The sequence below is a fragment of the Gastrolobium bilobum genome, unplaced genomic scaffold (assembly GCF_033153095.1).
Source record: "Gastrolobium bilobum isolate Gb01-03AN ecotype WA unplaced genomic scaffold, APGP_CSIRO_Gbil_v1 utg11508, whole genome shotgun sequence".
NCBI lineage: Eukaryota > Viridiplantae > Streptophyta > Magnoliopsida > Fabales > Fabaceae > Gastrolobium > Gastrolobium bilobum.
In genome coordinates, this window is record NW_026898005.1 from 272,006 (window position 1) to 290,934 (window position 18,929).

Consider the following 18,929-nt stretch of genomic DNA (forward strand, 5'->3'; position numbering starts at 1 on the left):
GCAATGAAAAGTATTTATCTGTTGCCTCATGGAAATTTTTGGACTACTCTTAAACAATTGGTTCTCTTTGTAAAAAGATGACACAAATGGAGGTACATCAGCATCCACCAAATGGTCTTAGCTAAGCCACCTCAAGATTATATATTTTATTCCATTCGAATATTGATGTGAAATTATCTTTATGATATCCAGTTCATGGATTCCACAACAGAAGTGATTATGATACTAACATGCCAAAGCTAGGCCACTTTTGCTGCAGTTAATCACCACCAAATCTGTGTCACAAAGTTTGTGTTTAACAACTGACTTTCATCTAGTCTAAACATAGTTGGGCTTTGGGGAACCAGGGCTCATGAAACAAACTGAGGCCAATGGAGAAATGACTTTTCCATATTGTCCTTTTGAATCAATGTTATTAAAACCAGCTCAGTTATTAACCTGATCGAGGTACTGAGTCATCGGGTCATTAGTTCAATCAGTGGATCATTGATTGAATTGCATGATCCGATAATTATATGCAATTTTATAATTTATATTAAAAAATTATAAACATACTTAAATATCCCGGGTCAACCCGGTCGGATCGATCCGATTTTATCAACAATGCTTTGAACTATATTTTGACCAAATGTGAATTAGGTCAAATACTGATTTGGATTCATAATTAGGCATATTAGAGAGTTTAAAAAGAAATCTTTGAACTTTGGTTGGCATTGGAACAATTTTCATTCCTTTGAAACAAAGGAACTCAAAACATTGGAGTGAGCTATTAGAAGCAGCATAACGTGCAGCCACTCTGTCAATCAGTACACAAAGAAGTCGATTCAGATGCCAATATAGTCATACCATGTTTAACTACCCAAAATTGGAACATTTATCTGTCTGCCTCTGCGTGAAACTCTTATAATCTTGTAAATAGCTTCTTATTTTAATTTACCAGAAACAGCTACTTATTCAAAACCAATTTAAACTTTTTAATTTTATATGATCTTTCAATGTTTTCTTTACATCTTATGACCAAAAAGTGTAACCTCAAAGGTTAGATGAATTCAAAAAGCAGGGAAGATTTAATCAAATTATAAATTTAATAGGCTTATAACGCTTTGCAAGAGGTAGGTGTTTCACTTAATGGTGCTGACCAAAACTTGACACAAGAAACATTTGTCAAAGCAATGATTTTGCAAATAATTTTCCTCCTAGGAATCTTTCACCCACTGATTTTGTCACTAATAATTAAATAACAATATGAGAAATCCTATCCTTTTCCTCTTAAACATGAAGTTTTCATGTCCACAGCTGTAAGAACCGAAGGCCCCAATACAAGACTAGTAGTCACAGATGGGTCCAAATAGATCTTAGGAAATAGAGAAGGAAAGAGGAGGTAGGGGATGAATGAACACAATTCATTCAATATACTTCCACGGGAAATGTTATATTTACAAATTTTTTGTTTACAAATTACACTATGTCTGACCGGTAATACACTCTTGGGTAGAGTATTACCGGTCAAACATAATGTAATTTATAAGTTTGTAAAAAAAAAGTTCGTCAATATAATCCTACTCTACTTCCACAAAAATTGATTATTGGCATCATTAGATTTTGCAAGCTAGCAATCTGCAGGGTCTTAGACTTGAAGTGATTGCCATAATGGGCAAAATGGAGAAGCCAAATTCCACACAAGGTGGGAGTCATACAAAGACATGGACTAATTATTTAGGTTCATATTCCATTTATGAAGCTCTGCTTGTGACATTTTTCATAGTTTATGCCCAAATATAAAAAGGTAACCTAACTTCCCAGAGTCATCAAAGTATTGATAAAATCATGTCATGATGGCAGTTGAAGAGAAAATTAAAATAGCAAACCAAAGGCACTCACTGAAAGAACTACCAAATATAAAGAGCCATCCCACATGGAAAAGGATATTACTATCAATCCAATGAACTCAATTGGAGAATTTCCTCAATCACAAAACACCTAAACGATAAGCAAAACAATAGAACGATAACATCTTCAAGCTGTAAAAGAAATTTAATTTTAAAAATTGTATGTGAACTAATATTTATTGCTATAATATCCAATCCCACTCAAGTAGTAGTAAATAAACCATATGACTGTGTAGACTGTCAATATGCATTCTAAATTCTCAATCTGACATAACTAGAGAAGCGCCTAAAGGGCTATAAATCCTAATTCATTATTGTTACGCCACTACTGTTTGACAGTTTTCAACTTTCAAGCCAGACATAATTTTTGAGATGAAAAGGAGGGATGTTTTCTGCTTTAGAAGTCAAACGTAAAATTAAGAAAATTTAAAGCCTATCTGTAAGAACAGTAAAAAATCTTTGAAGGATGGATGGATGGATTGAATATGATAACAAAATATTCTACGCCGTGCTAATCAACACTAAACTTGTCCCCAGCAAAGATGAGTGTGAGTATTATTCTGTGTAACATATTCAAGATGCAAGCACAACAGCAAGATCTAATCTACCATTCCACAACTAACTAAATGTAAAGAATCAATTCAACTCAAAAGTTTAAGCTATTTACGCTCTCTCACACGAGAGTCTACTGGGCTTGAAGGGTGGATAATGCACAGACCCATCTACCTGTGCGAAGAAAGAAATTTTACTAAAAAGAAAGTGGAGGGCGGTGAAGATCGAACTCGGTACACTGAGGCTCTGATATAATGTAAAGAATCAATTCAACAAAAAACTTAAGCCGTTAGTTGAGGCTATATTAATGGTTTTATATATCTCAACACTAAACAAAGTGAAAAAGTTGACCATGTCTTTTGAGAGACCACCCTCAACTTCACAACAGGAAACTCCATGTCAGATGCTCTACCAACTACCAAAGCAATTCAACCAGGAAAACAAAAAAATAAAAAAATCATACAATTATTTCCTGCCTTATCAGAAATCCTCTACCACAGAGAGAATGCTAAAAACTACCCATCATAATGAACGTTGCCTATTGCAATATTGAGTAACAAACAAATCATACACTCAACCCTCCATTTCTTCAAGAATCAACCCAAGCATCCCAATTGGAAAACAACCTTTGAAGGCCAACCATGATCACAAAAACTTCATTCAGTAAAAGACAGTAAGTACAGCACACAAAAAAATAAAAATAAAAATAAAAATTACAACTCTTTAAGAACTGGGATTATTAGGGAATCTCATGTAATGAGCCACAACATTCAAAAACCAAAACCCATTGCTGAAAACAGAAAGAAGAAAAGAAGATTCAACATGAGCAGTGACTAAAAGTTTAAAAATTAAACACAATTACGCCATTTCAGGTGGAGAAGTTGATTTGGGAATTGAAATTGGAGGTAATCGCAGCACAGCTTCCTCTGTCTCAATTGGGTCAGACCTCAGTATCTGACACACAGAAAAAGAAGAAGAAGAAGAATCACAAAGCTAAATAACAAATAACCTTATAACAATCCAAGTTATGGAATGCAACATATAACTGAAGAGAGAGAGAGAGAGAGAGAGTACTGGGTCTTGAAGCACAGGTTTGGTGTCATCCTTTGCTGGCATGAAAGGAGGCTTGTGTTTGTTGTTGTTGTTGGGTTTCGCTGAGGATCGAGAATTGTTTTTGGTGTTTGGTTTGGTTGAAGACTCTGAACAACTCTTCTTCATCGTTTCTGTTTTGTCTCTAGCTGTCATCAACATTCAAGTATTGTTCAATTAACATCAAAGGTACGACATTTACTAGAAACCTTTCGAAAATAATGGTTAAGGTTAAATTAATTACCAAAGGATAAAAATATGAAAAAAGATCACTATTCAGAGCCATAAATGAAGGGAAGAACCGAAAAAGCACGTGATATGTAGAGAAGCCAAAAATATACCCGAAAGATTTAATATCTTCCTTTCTCGCTTCTCTGCTTTATGACAAAAAAAAAAAAAAAATCACTGTTTTGTTGCTCTTGAGCTATCTAGATTGGTGAGTGGACCACGATATCCTGAAATGGAATGCAAATTGTTTACAGATTTGAAATCTCAAGTGGATGAATCTAAACAAACTGCACTGAAAACAAAACTACAATATGTTTACTTTGCACTAAGAATAGTGAGAATTGTTGTGGAGAATTCATTTGACTGTGAATTAGGAAGGAAAGAGTAAAGGGAATGTAAACGGACGAGGGATAACAATGTAAATGATGGAAAAGACTATAATAATGGTTTCTTAAATTTAAGGATAGGCATGGGTCGACCGAAATTATTATTATTATTATTATTATTATTATTATTATGGGTTTGATGCAGTGGCAGAGTCAAAATAAAAATAAAAATTAGTACATGCCAAAAACTCATCCCCAAAAATTTTAGTACATGTCATCCTTTTATCTGTTTTGTATAGCTGCCAAATTTTATAGCCTCTACCCATGTCTAGTTTGATGTTTTTTTATGTAGTAAGAGATAAAATAATTTTATCTCTTACATATACAAAATAATATGTGGGGTCTGTATGGGGTCATGTGAAAAGAAGAAAGAGAAAGAAAAATTTGGGCCCACAAACTTTTATATGTGTGAAGGAGATAAAATTATTACATATAATATGAGAAACATCAAACTCTATTATTATTTTTGTGATCGGTTCCAAAATATTTTTTATTAATCAGTTCAGAACCAATTGGTTTATGTATTAGAACGGTTTCGAACCGGTTCAGTTTAGAATTGATTTGGGTATGCAATTTGGTTGCCAACCAATTCTTTTGATTCGATTTAATTTTTGAACTAATTTATAAAATTAGTTTGGTTCTCAAAATCAATTCAAAAAAAAAAAAATGCTTCGATTCAATTATTTTGGACGCCCTACTTAAATTATCATATATTCCTATTAGCGACATGTATTTGAGTGATTGACCATTGTGCCCTTGTAGGAAGACATATGTAAGTGAGCAAAAAGACTTAATTAAATGAATTAAAGTTACTTTTAGACAAAAGTCCAATTAGTGATAATTTTAGAGTAAAATGATAATTAACCAAATTATACCTGGTACCGTAAAATAATAGTGTGAGACATTATTTAGTGCCATTGACAAGGTTTGAAGTCACGTTAGGTGGATTGAATAAGATGTTAGAAATTAAATAAAAGAAGAACTGATGCCGAAAGCGTATAGAAAAGTGGCTAAATAGAAAGATAGGATTTCCCAAAAGAGTAACCCTCTGGTTTTCAATTTCAATTAACAAAATAATAATATTCAACTCCTAGAATAAGGGTCATAAGCACCCTTTTATAGACTAATTACAAATTGATTCAAAATTCTAAATCTAAAATTCTAAAAATAATAAAACTTCCTAAAATAAAATAACAATAATTAACATCTAAAAATAAATAAATAATTACAAATAAATAATTCAAAATACATCCCAAATCTTTAATCTCAAATCATTCCAAATATGTTGTTTTCCTTTTCTTTCCAAACAAATCACAATCACATCTGCTGCTTTATTGAGACTTGGATTCGATTGTAATTTGTTGTATTTCAAATCATTGTCTCTTTCAACAATTGGGCCATATTTATTAGGTCACAACTCTAGTTGACTACGAGTTAATGCTTCTCATATTATATGTAACACAACATGCATATCATAAAGACACTAGCATATAACAGCTCAATAGCATTTTCAAAACATCAAAAGCATGTAACACAACATGCATATAACCATACCCCCATGGGACATGGTGGAACCACAACATGGCTAAACCGAGGACACGAAAGCTTACCTTGCAAGCTCACTATCCAATGCCAAGAGTCCTCTCAGCTCAAGTCCAACACACAGTAGATCACAATCTGATTTAGGACCAGCAAGTATGTCAACATACATAGCTCAAAAGCATTAACATAAAGATTACGTTCTCCTTTTACGATTTACGTTCTCCTGCGCTAGATTATGCCTGTTGCTATTTGCTGTTAGCTTTATGATTTTGTTGCTGCTGTTGTTGAGACCTTGTTTGGCTATGTTGCCTTCTTTGGTGAGCATGGGGATTGTCCATGCCACACTGATTGACTATGTCTTACTTTAGCTTCGAGTTGTAATAATGTATCAGGATTATGTCCGGACTAAGTGTTGTACAGCCGTGATTTTAGATACTCACAATTATTTATATATTGAGGTATTTCAGTTAGCTGTCCTTTGCAGTTTACATACAGGAAATGTTTTTAAGAACTTGATTAAGTAATCAACTTGGCTAAGTTTAATGGCGTCATAATTGAAAAGAAAAAGATATTCCGCATATTTAATTAAGCGTGGCTTAATACGATGACTTGTTAACCAACATTTAATTTATGCATCATTTTCACTAGTTTATGTTTCTATCTGCCTAGAGTTGCTATTCACCCTATAAGTTTTTCCTTCTTTCTTGACATTCTTAATCCGGGGTTGCTAAGTATTTGTCTGTAAAATCATTGGGCTGCTTATGACAAATCAGGGTAGGCTGGTTTTGGTGGGAAAGGTTATATCATTCTTATCAATGCAGGAGCATTGATAAGTCAACTCCTCAATGTGAAAGTTATATCAAAATAAATTTCGGGGGCTGCCCTCGAACCCCCACCATTAAATATACGGACATGAATTATTTTATCTGGGTCCGCCACTGCGTATAGCCAAGACGTAGGTGTGTGCAGAGTATTGGCAGTAATAGTAAATAGGTCAAAATTGTGTAACTAAGGTCTTTAGCCTCTTATTTATAAGGATTACCTTCATAGTCATGGGCCTTTGAGATATCCCAGTTGATATGAAATCCAACTTGATTGATGGGGATAGAGATCTTATCCCTTGATCCTTTCTAGATTATATAGTTGCGATATACTTATCCAATCTTGATAGTAATAAGGTTGTTAGGATATGGATCCAGTCCATAACAGTGTTAATAATATTTTTTTTAAAACTAATGGGCCCACTTAGTTATATATGTAGGAAAAAAGCTCCTCTTATGTTGCATAAGTAAATGTAACCCCTATAAAATTATAGAAAAATGTGAGTGTCATCTTACATTACATATTTATGTGCCATGCCATAGACACAAAAAATAATAATTATAATAAGTTCCAAGTTTGTTTTCAAACCTATGTTCCATGCCCAAAATATGAACATTAATTGCGATCATTATTTAATTTATTAATAGTTGAGATGCGGATAAACTTCTCTTGACCAAATGCCAAATGTAGTGCTATTTAGTTACTGTTAAGGTAAGTAGGAATGTAGGATAGCAAGATGCTCTTCAGAAGAAAACTGAGCAATGGCATGCCAGTAATTGTTTCTTAAATTATGATATATTCCTATTAGCCACATTTATTCCACACCTTACATTTGTTCTAATCAAAGATATTAATGTTAGAGAAATATAATTCCATTAATGGGTTTTAACTTAAACAACCTTAAATTTTTAGGTGAAATGATTTTTTTACATTATATAGAATTTCTGTAATTGTGGGGACGCGAGTTAAATCTTATCCCTTACTTTCAAGTAAAGTTAAATCAACGCAAGGTAGAATAAAAAAATGAACTTGCATAATATCCACACTTAGTAGTAATCAACTACGCATGAAACTTAGTAGTCATCAACCTAATGGTCTTAGGCAAGTGATAAGTCCATGAAATGTGACTTAAAACATATGGCTTTTAATATGAAAATGTAAAAAAAGAATACTCTTTGTGTTAATAGATACCCCAATTACATTGAGATGAAATGTTATTGATTTAAGTGCTAATGGACTTCAATTTTATTTTTCAGGCCCACATATTAATACTTTCCAAAGAAAAGAATAGAAAGAATAAAGAAGTGGGCTGGATTTTGTAAGGCAAGGCAAAAGAGCCCAGTTGAAGAAAGAGAAGAAAAGAAAGAAGAAAGAAAGAAAGACAAGGCAGCGTGAGATACAATTGAAAAAAAAAAGCATTTTGATACCATCGAACCCTAACCCTCACCGTGTGAACCAACCCACTTTCATCCAACCACAATCCCAAACCTTCCATCCTGATTCTTCTTTACAAAATAAACCACCAAACCACACCAGTCTTTGATTTCGGTTTAACCATCGAGCCTTAGCCCCTCACCCAGGGTCCCTTAAGTGAACGTTCAACCAAAACACTGACCCTAGCCATTTTGATTCAAATAGAAAATGCCAAACACTACCCATAACTGATTGGGCGAGCTTGAGTTTGTTAGGAGTGTTGGCTGAAGCAATTTTTGAAGTGCGGTTACTGCCTTTGCAAAGGAATCGCACGATTGGAAGAAGCACGTGGATGATTGTTGTTGGTGAGAGGCCCAAAGCCCATGCATGCGAGGGAAGGGAGCTATAAAGGATGAATAGTTGATGTGAGGCTCTCTTGGTCTTCTGTATTCTTCTTCTCCATTTTTTATTTAGTTTACTTTTGTGTTTTCTGGTACTGTAATGGAGCCTATTTTGTTTGGATTAGAATATGTCAGTACAGTACCGAGGCTATTCCTGTGATAGAACTCGTGTTGTATTTTAAGCTTTCTGCACTTTATTTTGTTTGTAATTTTCATTTCATTTTTTGTTTTTGTAGCTCAACCCTTATGGGTATGAGCTAAACCTTTGAAGGTTGGGTCTAGGTTACCCGAACCTGAGTGATGGTTGATTGTTAATTTTTAATTCTCAGTTGTTTAATGCTATGCTTTGTATTTAAACATTCTGTCATTGAGGCCTGATGGTAGATGTTATGTTAGGAAGAAGTCATCGAGAGGTGACTAATTCTGGAAATGCATTAAGCACATGGACTTGAATGAGAGATTATTCAAGGGCTGTCACTTAGAGATGAGGACAACCACCATGTAACTTTGGACTTGAAATGCATGAGTCCTTACTTCATTTAACATAGAGATGTGTAGATGAAGGTTTGGGATAAAATGATTTTAAGAGATTAAAATCAACAAGAGTGATCCTTTAACTGAGGATTAAATTTAAGCAATCTGTAATTAGCAGTCAATCCAATGTTGTGGGAAAGGTAAACCAAAGCCCGACCTTTTTTTCTAAACATTTTCACCAACTCAGTTTTCTTCTCCTCTGATTTTAAATTTTAATCATCATTCTGTTTTACATTTTTTTTCTTATATAAAAATCTTTTTACATCAGATACTTAAATTGCTTTCCTACTATTTTTCATCCTTTAGCTCAAGAAATTAATTCAAAAAATTCTAAAAAATAGAGTAACGTGGTCAGTGTTATTTTAGATTAGTTTTGCTTTTATGTTTCTTTTTCAGAAATTCAGTTTAAGCACTTGCACTTTGTGTTTTTGAAATTTTCGTCAAAAGATCCTTGTGAGAACGATAACTGGGACTCAAACAAGCCCTATATTAGTTGTTGTCGCGTATACTTGCACGCATACTGGCATAACTGTTAGCAAGGCAACAGCAAGCCATACATCAAGATTATATATTTTATTCCATTTGAAAATTGATGTGAAATGATCTTTAAAGTATCCAATTCATGGGTTCCTAAACAGAACTGATTATGATACTAACATGCCAAAACTAGGCAACTGCTGCTGCAGTTTATCACCACCAAATTCATGTATGAAAATAGTTGGGCTTCGGGGAATAAAGGATCATGAAGCAAAGTGAGGCCAATGATGGCGAAAGGACTTTTGCATTTTTTTTTCCTTTAAAGTATAGTTTGGAAAAATGCTAATCTTCACATATCAGTCCATATATTGATTTGGATTCATATTTAGGCATATTAGAGACTTTAAAAATAATCGTTCGAACTTAGGTTGGCATTGAAATAATTTCACTCCTTTGTTTTATATGATCTTTATAATGTTTTCTTTACATCTTAGGACCAAAAAGTGCAACCTACAAGGTTAGATTTATTCTAAAAGTAGAGAAGATTTAATCAAATTATAAATACAATAGGTTTATAACACTTTGCAAGAGGTAGCTGTTTCACTTAAATGGTGTTGACCAAAACTTTACACAATGAACATCAAAGCAATGATTTTGCAAATAATTTCCCTCATACAAATCTTTCACATTCCCATTTCCTCTTCACTAAAATATCTCATGCTAACATTTTTTGAAAGCTTCATTCAAACTGATTCGGGCTCTAATAAATAAATATCAATATGATAAATTTTATCATTTTGTTGGACTTCCTCCTTAATGCTAAGCCCAAAATCCATGAGGGTCTAAGAAACCCTAAAACCCTAAACTTATTCCTTCTCTATAAATACATTAGTCATGGGGTGGAGGTATGTTAGAGAAAGAAAAGAAAAAGGTTGACTTCTGAGATTTGAGGGTTTTGAGTGAAAAGCTCAAAGCGTTATTTTGAGAGTACCTCTAGGGAGAAGCTTGAGTGTTATACCTCCTTAGGAAAATTTGAGAGAAAACCACCATTGAAGGTAAGGTTTGAGTATATCACCATTGTTGGTGATGCTTGATCTTTTATAACCCATTATTTTCATAGTGGAAGTTTGATTCTGGACTAGTGTCCCGTGGATTTTTTTACTTCTTCTCATTGGAGAAAGTTTTCCCACGTTAAAATCTGTTGTGTTCTTTTCTCTCTCTCCCCCCTCCCTCTTTATGTTATTAATTTTTTCGCTGCGCTGGCTGGCCTGTTGATACAGGCCGACCTCTGATTGAAGAGCCGAGCTCCTAGCTCGACATTTGACTTTCGCAAAGGCTTCTTAGCCAAGAATGAGGGAACCGAGTTCCCAACAGTGGTATCAGATCCCGAGTTCGACGGGTTCTGAGGGAGACGGGATGGAGACCAATGGAATCTAACATGATGAAGATATGTTCAAGCTAACCACGAACAAATTCACCTACTGGAGACCGATGATTGAAGACTATCTTAACTGCAAAAATCTATATGAGCACATCATCCTTAAAAAGAATCCTGAAGGCAGAACTGATAAAGAGTGGGAGATCTTGAGTCAGAAGGCAATAGCCACGATTAGGAAATATATTAACAAAAATCTCTTTGAGCACATGTATGAGTTCACGAATGTGTACGAGTTATAGACGAAGTTGGAGTCCATGATTCAGAAGAAGACTCCCAGGAACAAAGCACACCTGGTTCACTGACTTATGAAGCTTGAATACAAGGACGACATGAGCATTATTGAACACCTCAACAACTACAAAGGTATTGTGAATCAGTTGTCTAAAGCCGAGATGAAAATTAATGACAAGATGTAGGTTTTGCTCCTGTTGAGTTCGCTGCCAGAAAGCTGGGATACTTTGGTAGTAACATTAAGCAACTCAATCCCTGATGGACAATTAAATATGGATGTCATAATAGGTAACCTCTTGAATCAGGAACCTAGAAGAAGAGAATGAAGTGTAACCAACACATCTAAGGCAAAGGTGACCGAGAATAGAGGAAGGTCTGACGCTTGGGTCGTAAGAAAAACCAAGGTCGTGACAAGTCCAGAGGTTGGTCTAGGCCAAAATATGAGTTAAAGTGCTTCTATTGTGGGAAGCCCAGTCACAAGAAGCCGGATTGCAGGACTCTGCAAAAAGATGAGAAGAACGACACTGTGGAGGAGGATCAGATTATTCCAAAGAAGATAGAAGACAAGAGCACCACTGTGCTGGTTGCTAACTCGGATGCCGAGATATTCCTCCTTGGTGAAGACAAATATTTGAATGTTGCGTATGATTACTGCACCTGGATTATTGACTCTGGTGCATTTTTCATGTTACTCCACACAAAGTTTTTTTCTCCTCATACAGAGGTGGTGATTTTGGAGTTGTGAAGATGAGAAATCATGTGACCAACAAGATTGTTGGTGCCGGTGATGTGACCATGACTAGCAAGATGTAAGGCATGTTCCTCACATACGGCTGAACCTCATCTCGGTAGGCAAGCTTGAGGATGCCGGGTTAGTGAACTACTTGGGTAGTGGTAGATGGAAGCTGGTCAAGGGGAACTTGGTTGTTGCCCGAGGTAAGAAGGAAGGCTCATTGTATGTGATGCAAAAAAAGATTAATAGCGGAGAAGCCAACTTAGTCCGAGATAGACCTAGACTGGAGCTGTGACACAAACGCCTCAGCAACATCAGCAAGAAAGAGCTCCAAATCCTGAACAAGAAAGGATTATTGACGGGGTTGAAAGGCCAAGCGTTGGAGATCTGCACGTACTGCCTAGCTGGAAAGCAGCATCGGATTTATTTCGAGAAACCGGATCACCCCAAATGACGCAGGTATATTCTAGACCTTATCTATACTGATGTCTGCTCCATGTCGGAGAGATCCCTTAGAGGAGCTCAGTATTTTGTTTCATTCATTGATGATCTTTCCTGCAAAGTGTGGGTATATTTGTTGAAAACTAAAAAACCAAGTACTTCAAGCCTTTAAAGAATTCCATGCAATGGTTGAAAGGGAGACTGGCAAGAAATTGAAGGTGGTTCGATCGGATAATGGTGGTGAGTATTGCGACCCTTTTGATGTATATTGCAAAGCGGTCGGGATTCGACTTAAGAAGAATCCCCAAGACACCTTAGCTGGATGGACTTGCTGAAAGGATGAACCAGACTATTAAGAGAATGTCCGAAGTATGCTATCTAATGCCATATTGCCTAAATCATTCTGGGGAGAAGCCATTAGAACAACTGTTGACTTGATCAACCTCTCACAATCACGACCACTTGAAGCAGAAATTTCAGAAAAAATCTAGACAGGTCAGAAAGCGGCCTATGATCAGTTAAAAGTATTTGGATGCCGAGCTTTCATGCATATCCCTAAAGACGAAAGGGTGAAGCTTGATGCAAAGACTAAAGAATGCATCTACGTCGGTACGTCGAAATGTGAGTTCGGGTTTCGACTTTGGGATCCAATCAACAAGAAGATAATGAGAAGACGAGATGCAGTATTTCATGAGAAAGAGAACTATTTTACCAGTTCAGAAGCATTTGTAATATTCACTTTCTTTCTACTATAAAGCTTCAAATAATGGTTGATACGATTAGCACTTTACCAGATACAGTTCTTTGTCACATTCTCTCTTTTCTCTAACCAAAGAAGCTGTTTCACCAAGTGTTCTCTCAAGGAGGTGGAATCCATGGTTGTTAGTATCGCACGATACGCGATACGTATCGTGCGATACGATACGATACAATGTCAAATCGATACGGATCGCAATAGCAAATCATTTTTGGCATGAATCGTGATTTGGAATCGTAGAATCGAACGATTCGCAACCGAATCGTGAATCGAATTTTTTTTGCGATTCAGAATATAAAAAAAATTTAAAAAAAAACACTCAACAGTCGCCTCAACAGTCGCTTGGAACGGCATGTATATGAAAGGTTGCTTCAGAAAAATCAGGGATTCAAAATCCCATTTAAAAAACAAAAGGAAACACGAAGCAGAGGAGAAAAGAAAACGCCTTGCAGACTTGCATAGGAGAAAAGAAAACGCCTTGCAGACTTGCAGAAGAGTAGCGCTCAAAAGACTTGCAGACCCTGTGTAGAAGAAGACTTGCATAAGGCAAAAGAGTACGGGTATTATTTTTGAAATGGGTGATTTGATTTGTGATTGGAATTTGTAAATTGTAAATATATTAAAATATTACAGACACAGTGCTTGCTGAAGTCGTTCAATTTAAAATGCATGAGACTATGAGAGGATGTGTCTTATAAATAGATTATTGTTTCTATTTATAAGACACGTACACATTTCAAATCAGCTTTTTTGTGTATGTGTCACTGTCATGTTGAAATTGAAAGTGCTATTGCCTATTGCTGAATGAAAGTGTTATTGCCTAATGAAAGTGTTATTTCCTTTTTCATTTAAATAGTGAATAAATTCAATTGAGTATTAGTGCATTAGCTGAAGACACCTACGAACCTACCTAATATATTTTTCACAAAAGATGTATCTTTAAGCTTTTGGTTACTTTGGCAAGCTAGCAACAGAATTCAACAATCTGGAGGGTTCTGAACAGAGGTGTACAAAAAGTTCAAAAAAAAAATAAAATCAAACCGAACCATTTTATGAATAATCGGTTCTACTAATTCTTTTCTCTAACAACTAGCCTTTATAGTTTTATTTTATTTTTACTGTGAAGTTAAATAGTACGTAAGTAGCCTTTGATTTTTTTTTCTCTCTTTTACAGTAATAAAAATAATAAAAATGGCTCCAAAGAAGAAATCCCAAAAACAGAAGGATATAACTTGGGATCATTGTAAATCCCTTGCGAATAGGTTGAATGTTAAATGTAACTATTGTCCCAAAACAATGTGGAGGGGAACATTTAGAATGAAGCACCATCTAGCTGGAACACACAAAGAAGTTGCTCCATGCCAACAAGTGCCGGAAGAGATAAGGGATCTATTTAAAAAAATATTAGAGGATGCAAGAGATGATGATGAACTAGAGTGCTTCGATGATAAAGATTCACAAAAAAAAGGGAGCATGGATAGTTTTATGATAAAAGGAAAAAGTGGAAGTGGCTCATCTGCTATGAAACAACAAACTATAAATTCAATGGTGAAGGATAGAGATTTGGTGGTTCGAGATATTTGTAGATGCATATATGGCAATGCATTGCCATTTAATTTAGTTAAGAGTCCACTATTTATTAATATGGTGAAGTCTATTAGTGAATATGGTAGAGGCTTAAAACCACCAACTTATCATGAAGTGAGGGTGTCATATTTGAAGAAAGAAGTTGATCTTGTCCATACTAGTTTGGATAAATTTAAGTTGGAATGGAAGAAAACTGGTTGTACATTGATGTCAGATGGATGGACTGATGGAAAGGGTAAATCTCTTACTAATTTTCTTGTTAATAGTCCTAGAGGGACTGTTTTTATAAAATCTGTTGATACAAGCAGCTTTATTAAAGATGCTGAAAAAATGTTTGAATTACTTGATGAGATGGTGATAGAAATTGGAGAAGAGAATGTCGTTCAAGTAGTGACAGATAGTGCTTCAGCCCTTGTATCTGCTGGACAAAAGTTGATGGATAAAAGAAAGAAACTCTTTTGGTCACCTGTGCAGCCCACTGTCTTGATTTGATTTTGGAAGATATTGGTGGCATTACAGTGTTCTATAATACCATTTGGAAAGCAAAAAAAATTACAACTTTCATTTATAGGCACACATGGGTGTTGAATTTGTATAGAACCTTTTCCAAAGGTAGAGAGTTAGTTAGGCCTGCAATAACAAGGTTTGCTACATCATATTTGACAATGCAGTCAATTTTGAAACAAAAGACTGCACTTCGATCTATGTTTACATCTGAAAAATGGGTTAATAGTGCTTATTGCTCTAGGCCGGAAGCCAAATTTGCAGAAAATGTTGTTTTGGCTGATAAAAGGTTTTGGAAATCAATACATTATTGCTTGAAAATTGTGTCTCCTCTTGTGAAAGTTCTTAGACTTGTGGATGGTGATTCAAAACCTGCAATGGGATACATTTATGAGGCTATGGATAGAGCAAAGGAAGAAATAGCAAAGAGTTTTAATCATGAGGAAAAGAGATATAAGGATGTATGGGAAATCATTGACAAGCGTTAGGATTTACAACTTCATAGGCCTCTTCATGCAGCCGCCTATTTTCTTAATCCAAAGTAAGTATAGGTTCTTTATATTTATTTATTTATATAAAATTCTTTGTATTTTATATTTGATTTATTATTAAGCCTTATTCTAAATTTATAATAATTATATAGGTTCCACTATGACACAAAGTTCAACCCAGATCGTGAGGTTAAAATTGGCTTATGGAAGACATTGGAGAAGATGTGTCCTGATATTGAAACAAGGATCACAATTGATTCCCAAATTGAGAAATTTGACAGGGCTGAAGGACTCTTTGGAAATAGTTTAGCAATTGCAACTAGAGTTAGGAAGCAACCTGGTAATCATCGAATTTTGTGTATTGATTAAATTATGTTTTGATATTTTTAAAATTAAAAATTAAGTCATTAACCAAATATTTATTTATCAATTATATTTTTTTTGCTAGCTTTATGGTGGAATAGTTTTGGAGACGACTGCAAAGAGTTGCAAACAATAGCTATTCGTATCCTAAGCCTCACTTGCAGTGCTACAGGGTGCGAGAGAAATTGGAGTGTGTTTGATCAAATTCACTCAAAGAGAAGAAACCGTTTAGAGCAACAAAGGTTGAATGCTCTTGTGTTTGTTAAATACAACCTTCAACTTGAAATTAGGCAAAAACAAAGGGAGGAAAAAGGAGACACATATGATCCTATCTGCTTATCAGATTTAGATTCTGACGAGGAATGGATTACTGAGCAAGAGGAGCCTTGCCTAATGGATGAGGAATCTTGGATGGATGTTCATGAGTGCTTCAACGTTGATGAAGGAGACCAAAGCAAAAAGAGAAAGAGAGGTATATTTGCATATATAATATTTCTTTTAATCAAACACCTTATCTAATATATTTATTTACATTATGTATATATTTTTTTTAGGTCCTCGAAATCTTCAAGATGATAGGAATGATAAAGGCAAAGGCATCTTAATACAAGAGGATGTCGACATGAATGATAACAGAAAAGGATCTCAAATTATTGAACAAGATATGGGAGATGAGTCAGATGACTCTACTAATGGAGAGGATGAAGGACAAGATATGCCAATACTAGATCCTGATAGTGATAATAGTGATAATATTAGTCTTGAAATTTAATGAATATGAGAAATAACTGGTTTTAGATTTGGTTACTTATGGATTTTGGTATTTAGATTTTTTTTTAATTTGGATTTATATGATATTATATATTTTTAAGTTATTTTTAATTTGTTTCTGAATCTTACGATTCGATACGATTCAAGATTCACTATACAAAAAAGCAGCAGCCGAACGATTCACGATACGTATTGCGATTCAACAACCATGGTGGAATCCTTTATAGCGCTCTGTCCCTACTCTCAACTTTGACGACATTGATTATCTAACTAATAAGAAGTATCCCCGCTTTGTTCAATCTGTGATTCAGTTATATTCTCGCAAGATTTTCACCAATCCATTCAAAGATTCTGCCTAAGCTAATCGTTCTTCTCTTTGTGATCCTACTAATATCAACACCCGGGTTAGTGCCGCACTACAGCAACGCAGAGTTGAGCATTTGGTCCTTTCTCTGCCTTTTGCCTATAATTCTAACTTGCCTTATACCATTCTCAGCCAAAGAAGCCTAGTGTTTCTCAAGTTGGTGGGATCAATAGTGCAATCTCTTTCTTCAGTTGATTTTGCCTCACTTAAAATCCTGTATATGCTTCGCGTTACTTTCTCATAACGTAGATTATCTCACGAAGCTTCTTTCTGCCTGTCTTGTTCTTGAGGATTTGCAAGCAATAGATTTGCATTTTGATAACTCTTCTAATGTGGGAGGGTTTAAAAGCTTACCTGATTTGGTCTATGCACATATTTCAAAATATATTCCCTTAGAAGTAGTTAACAGTGTAGATTTTCTACACATACATAAGGTACTAAAAATTTGATTTATAATATATGTAATTAGTTTTATTTTATTTTATTTTTAAGGAAAATGAGATTTATGTTATTTGTTATTGTAACTCTCGTAGATGAATGATGTGGTTAATAGCGAAGAGATAAATATGGCTAATGAGTATGGCATTATTCGCGTGTTTCACAATTTAACCCAAATTGTATTCTCTTATTCTAATTATACTAAGAGCTCGTTTCAGAGTTAGTTTTAGAAAAAAAATGAAAGAAATGGAAGGACTTTATTAATTTCGTCCTTTATTTGTGAGTTTCAAAAGAGAGAGGTAGGATTTAGGAATTTTCACAAAATCTTTCAAAACATTTCTTGTTCTTAAAATTAAAGTTCCTCCAATTTGAAGGGTTTTAACTTCCAAATAATGGAAGGAAATACCCTTCATTTCCCTTCCCTTCATTCCCCTCTAAACTCCCAAGCAGAGCCTAAAGATTGGCTTGAGGTGTGAGAAGTGCTCAAGCATTGCCCCAATCTTCAAATTCGTCGCATTGATTAGGTTTCCTAAGTTTAAGCCATTAAGGATAATTTTTGTTGCTATCTCTTCTTCACATGATTTTATTTTATGACTACTATTGACAGTACAATGAACTTGGATTCTTTCAAGAAGACGAAGAAAGAGGAGGAGATTGGCCATATCCCATGATATGTTCCTAAACCCGTCAAATTACACCTTAAAACATGTTGTCTTAATAGATATTGAGGCTTGAAAGGTGAGTTTCGATTTGCAAGATATATCATGCGGAATGCAAGACGACATTTATGGTCCATGACAATCTGCAGTCACTACACAACAAATCAACGGGCAAAGCTCAAAATGATAAAAATATTATCCTCGTGCACAAGGCTCTCTGCAACTTGTAAACTTACATCTAAGTGATAACGGATGGGATTTGAGTAGGTGCAAGGAATTACTTTATGTCTGCATGTTTTTATTAGTAGATGCAAGGATATTGACTTTGTCTTATTTTTCACATTAACCGACTTGTTTCTTTACCGATGATTGTTTGTAATTTGAGTTAAAGTGTACTCATTGAGTCATTCTCTGGCTATTGTTTGTTAAATTCTGATCTTATGCAAAACCACCAGGGTGGGGAGGTGTAAATTGTAAATTAGTTTTTCTCATGTTGGTCATGTTTTTCTTTTTCTCAATCTCACACAAGCGCGCTCACATACTCATAGATTAAAAATGTACTTGTTTTCTCAAAAGGAACCCTTTTCTGGTCTTCTTGTAGCATTAATGTTCTGATTGTCATATATATGTGTCTTAACCAAATGTTCCCATAAATTAACGTCTTACATTTGATGACTTTATCTTTTCAATAAAGAAAGGATTCTAACCAATATCTGAGTTTTATAATAGGACATTTTACTTTCTGATTCACTTCTTATTAAATCCCGACTAGTGAGGATAAGGATGATGACAATCCTTGTATGTAGCTTTACCCTTACA

The 18,929-nt window shown here is 34.9% G+C and overlaps 2 protein-coding genes and 1 long non-coding RNA gene across 3 annotated transcripts; 2 read left to right on the plus strand and 1 right to left on the minus strand.

Annotated features, from left to right (window-relative positions):
* Positions 1-3,656: 3,656 nt before the first annotated feature.
* Positions 3,657-4,168, minus strand: LOC133312136 (uncharacterized). Its single transcript, XR_009751639.1, has 3 exons — positions 4,078-4,168; positions 3,872-3,985; positions 3,657-3,679 (listed from the first exon to the last, which is right to left on the minus strand). It is a non-coding gene; the product is annotated as an uncharacterized LOC133312136 (long non-coding RNA).
* Positions 4,169-14,124: 9,956 nt separating this feature from the next.
* LOC133312121 (uncharacterized) lies at positions 14,125-15,012 on the plus strand. Its single transcript, XM_061513272.1, has one exon. The coding sequence runs from the start codon at positions 14,125-14,127 to the stop codon at positions 15,010-15,012; it is 888 nt and encodes a 295-aa protein (XP_061369256.1).
* A 173-nt stretch (positions 15,013-15,185) lies between these two features.
* On the plus strand, positions 15,186-16,677 carry LOC133312122 (uncharacterized). The gene is made up of 4 exons (XM_061513273.1): positions 15,186-15,505; positions 15,668-15,855; positions 15,964-16,350; positions 16,433-16,677. The coding sequence occupies exons 1-4, from the start codon at positions 15,186-15,188 to the stop codon at positions 16,648-16,650; spliced, it is 1,113 nt and encodes a 370-aa protein (XP_061369257.1). The 3' UTR covers positions 16,651-16,677.
* The last annotated feature ends 2,252 nt before the right edge of the window (positions 16,678-18,929 follow it).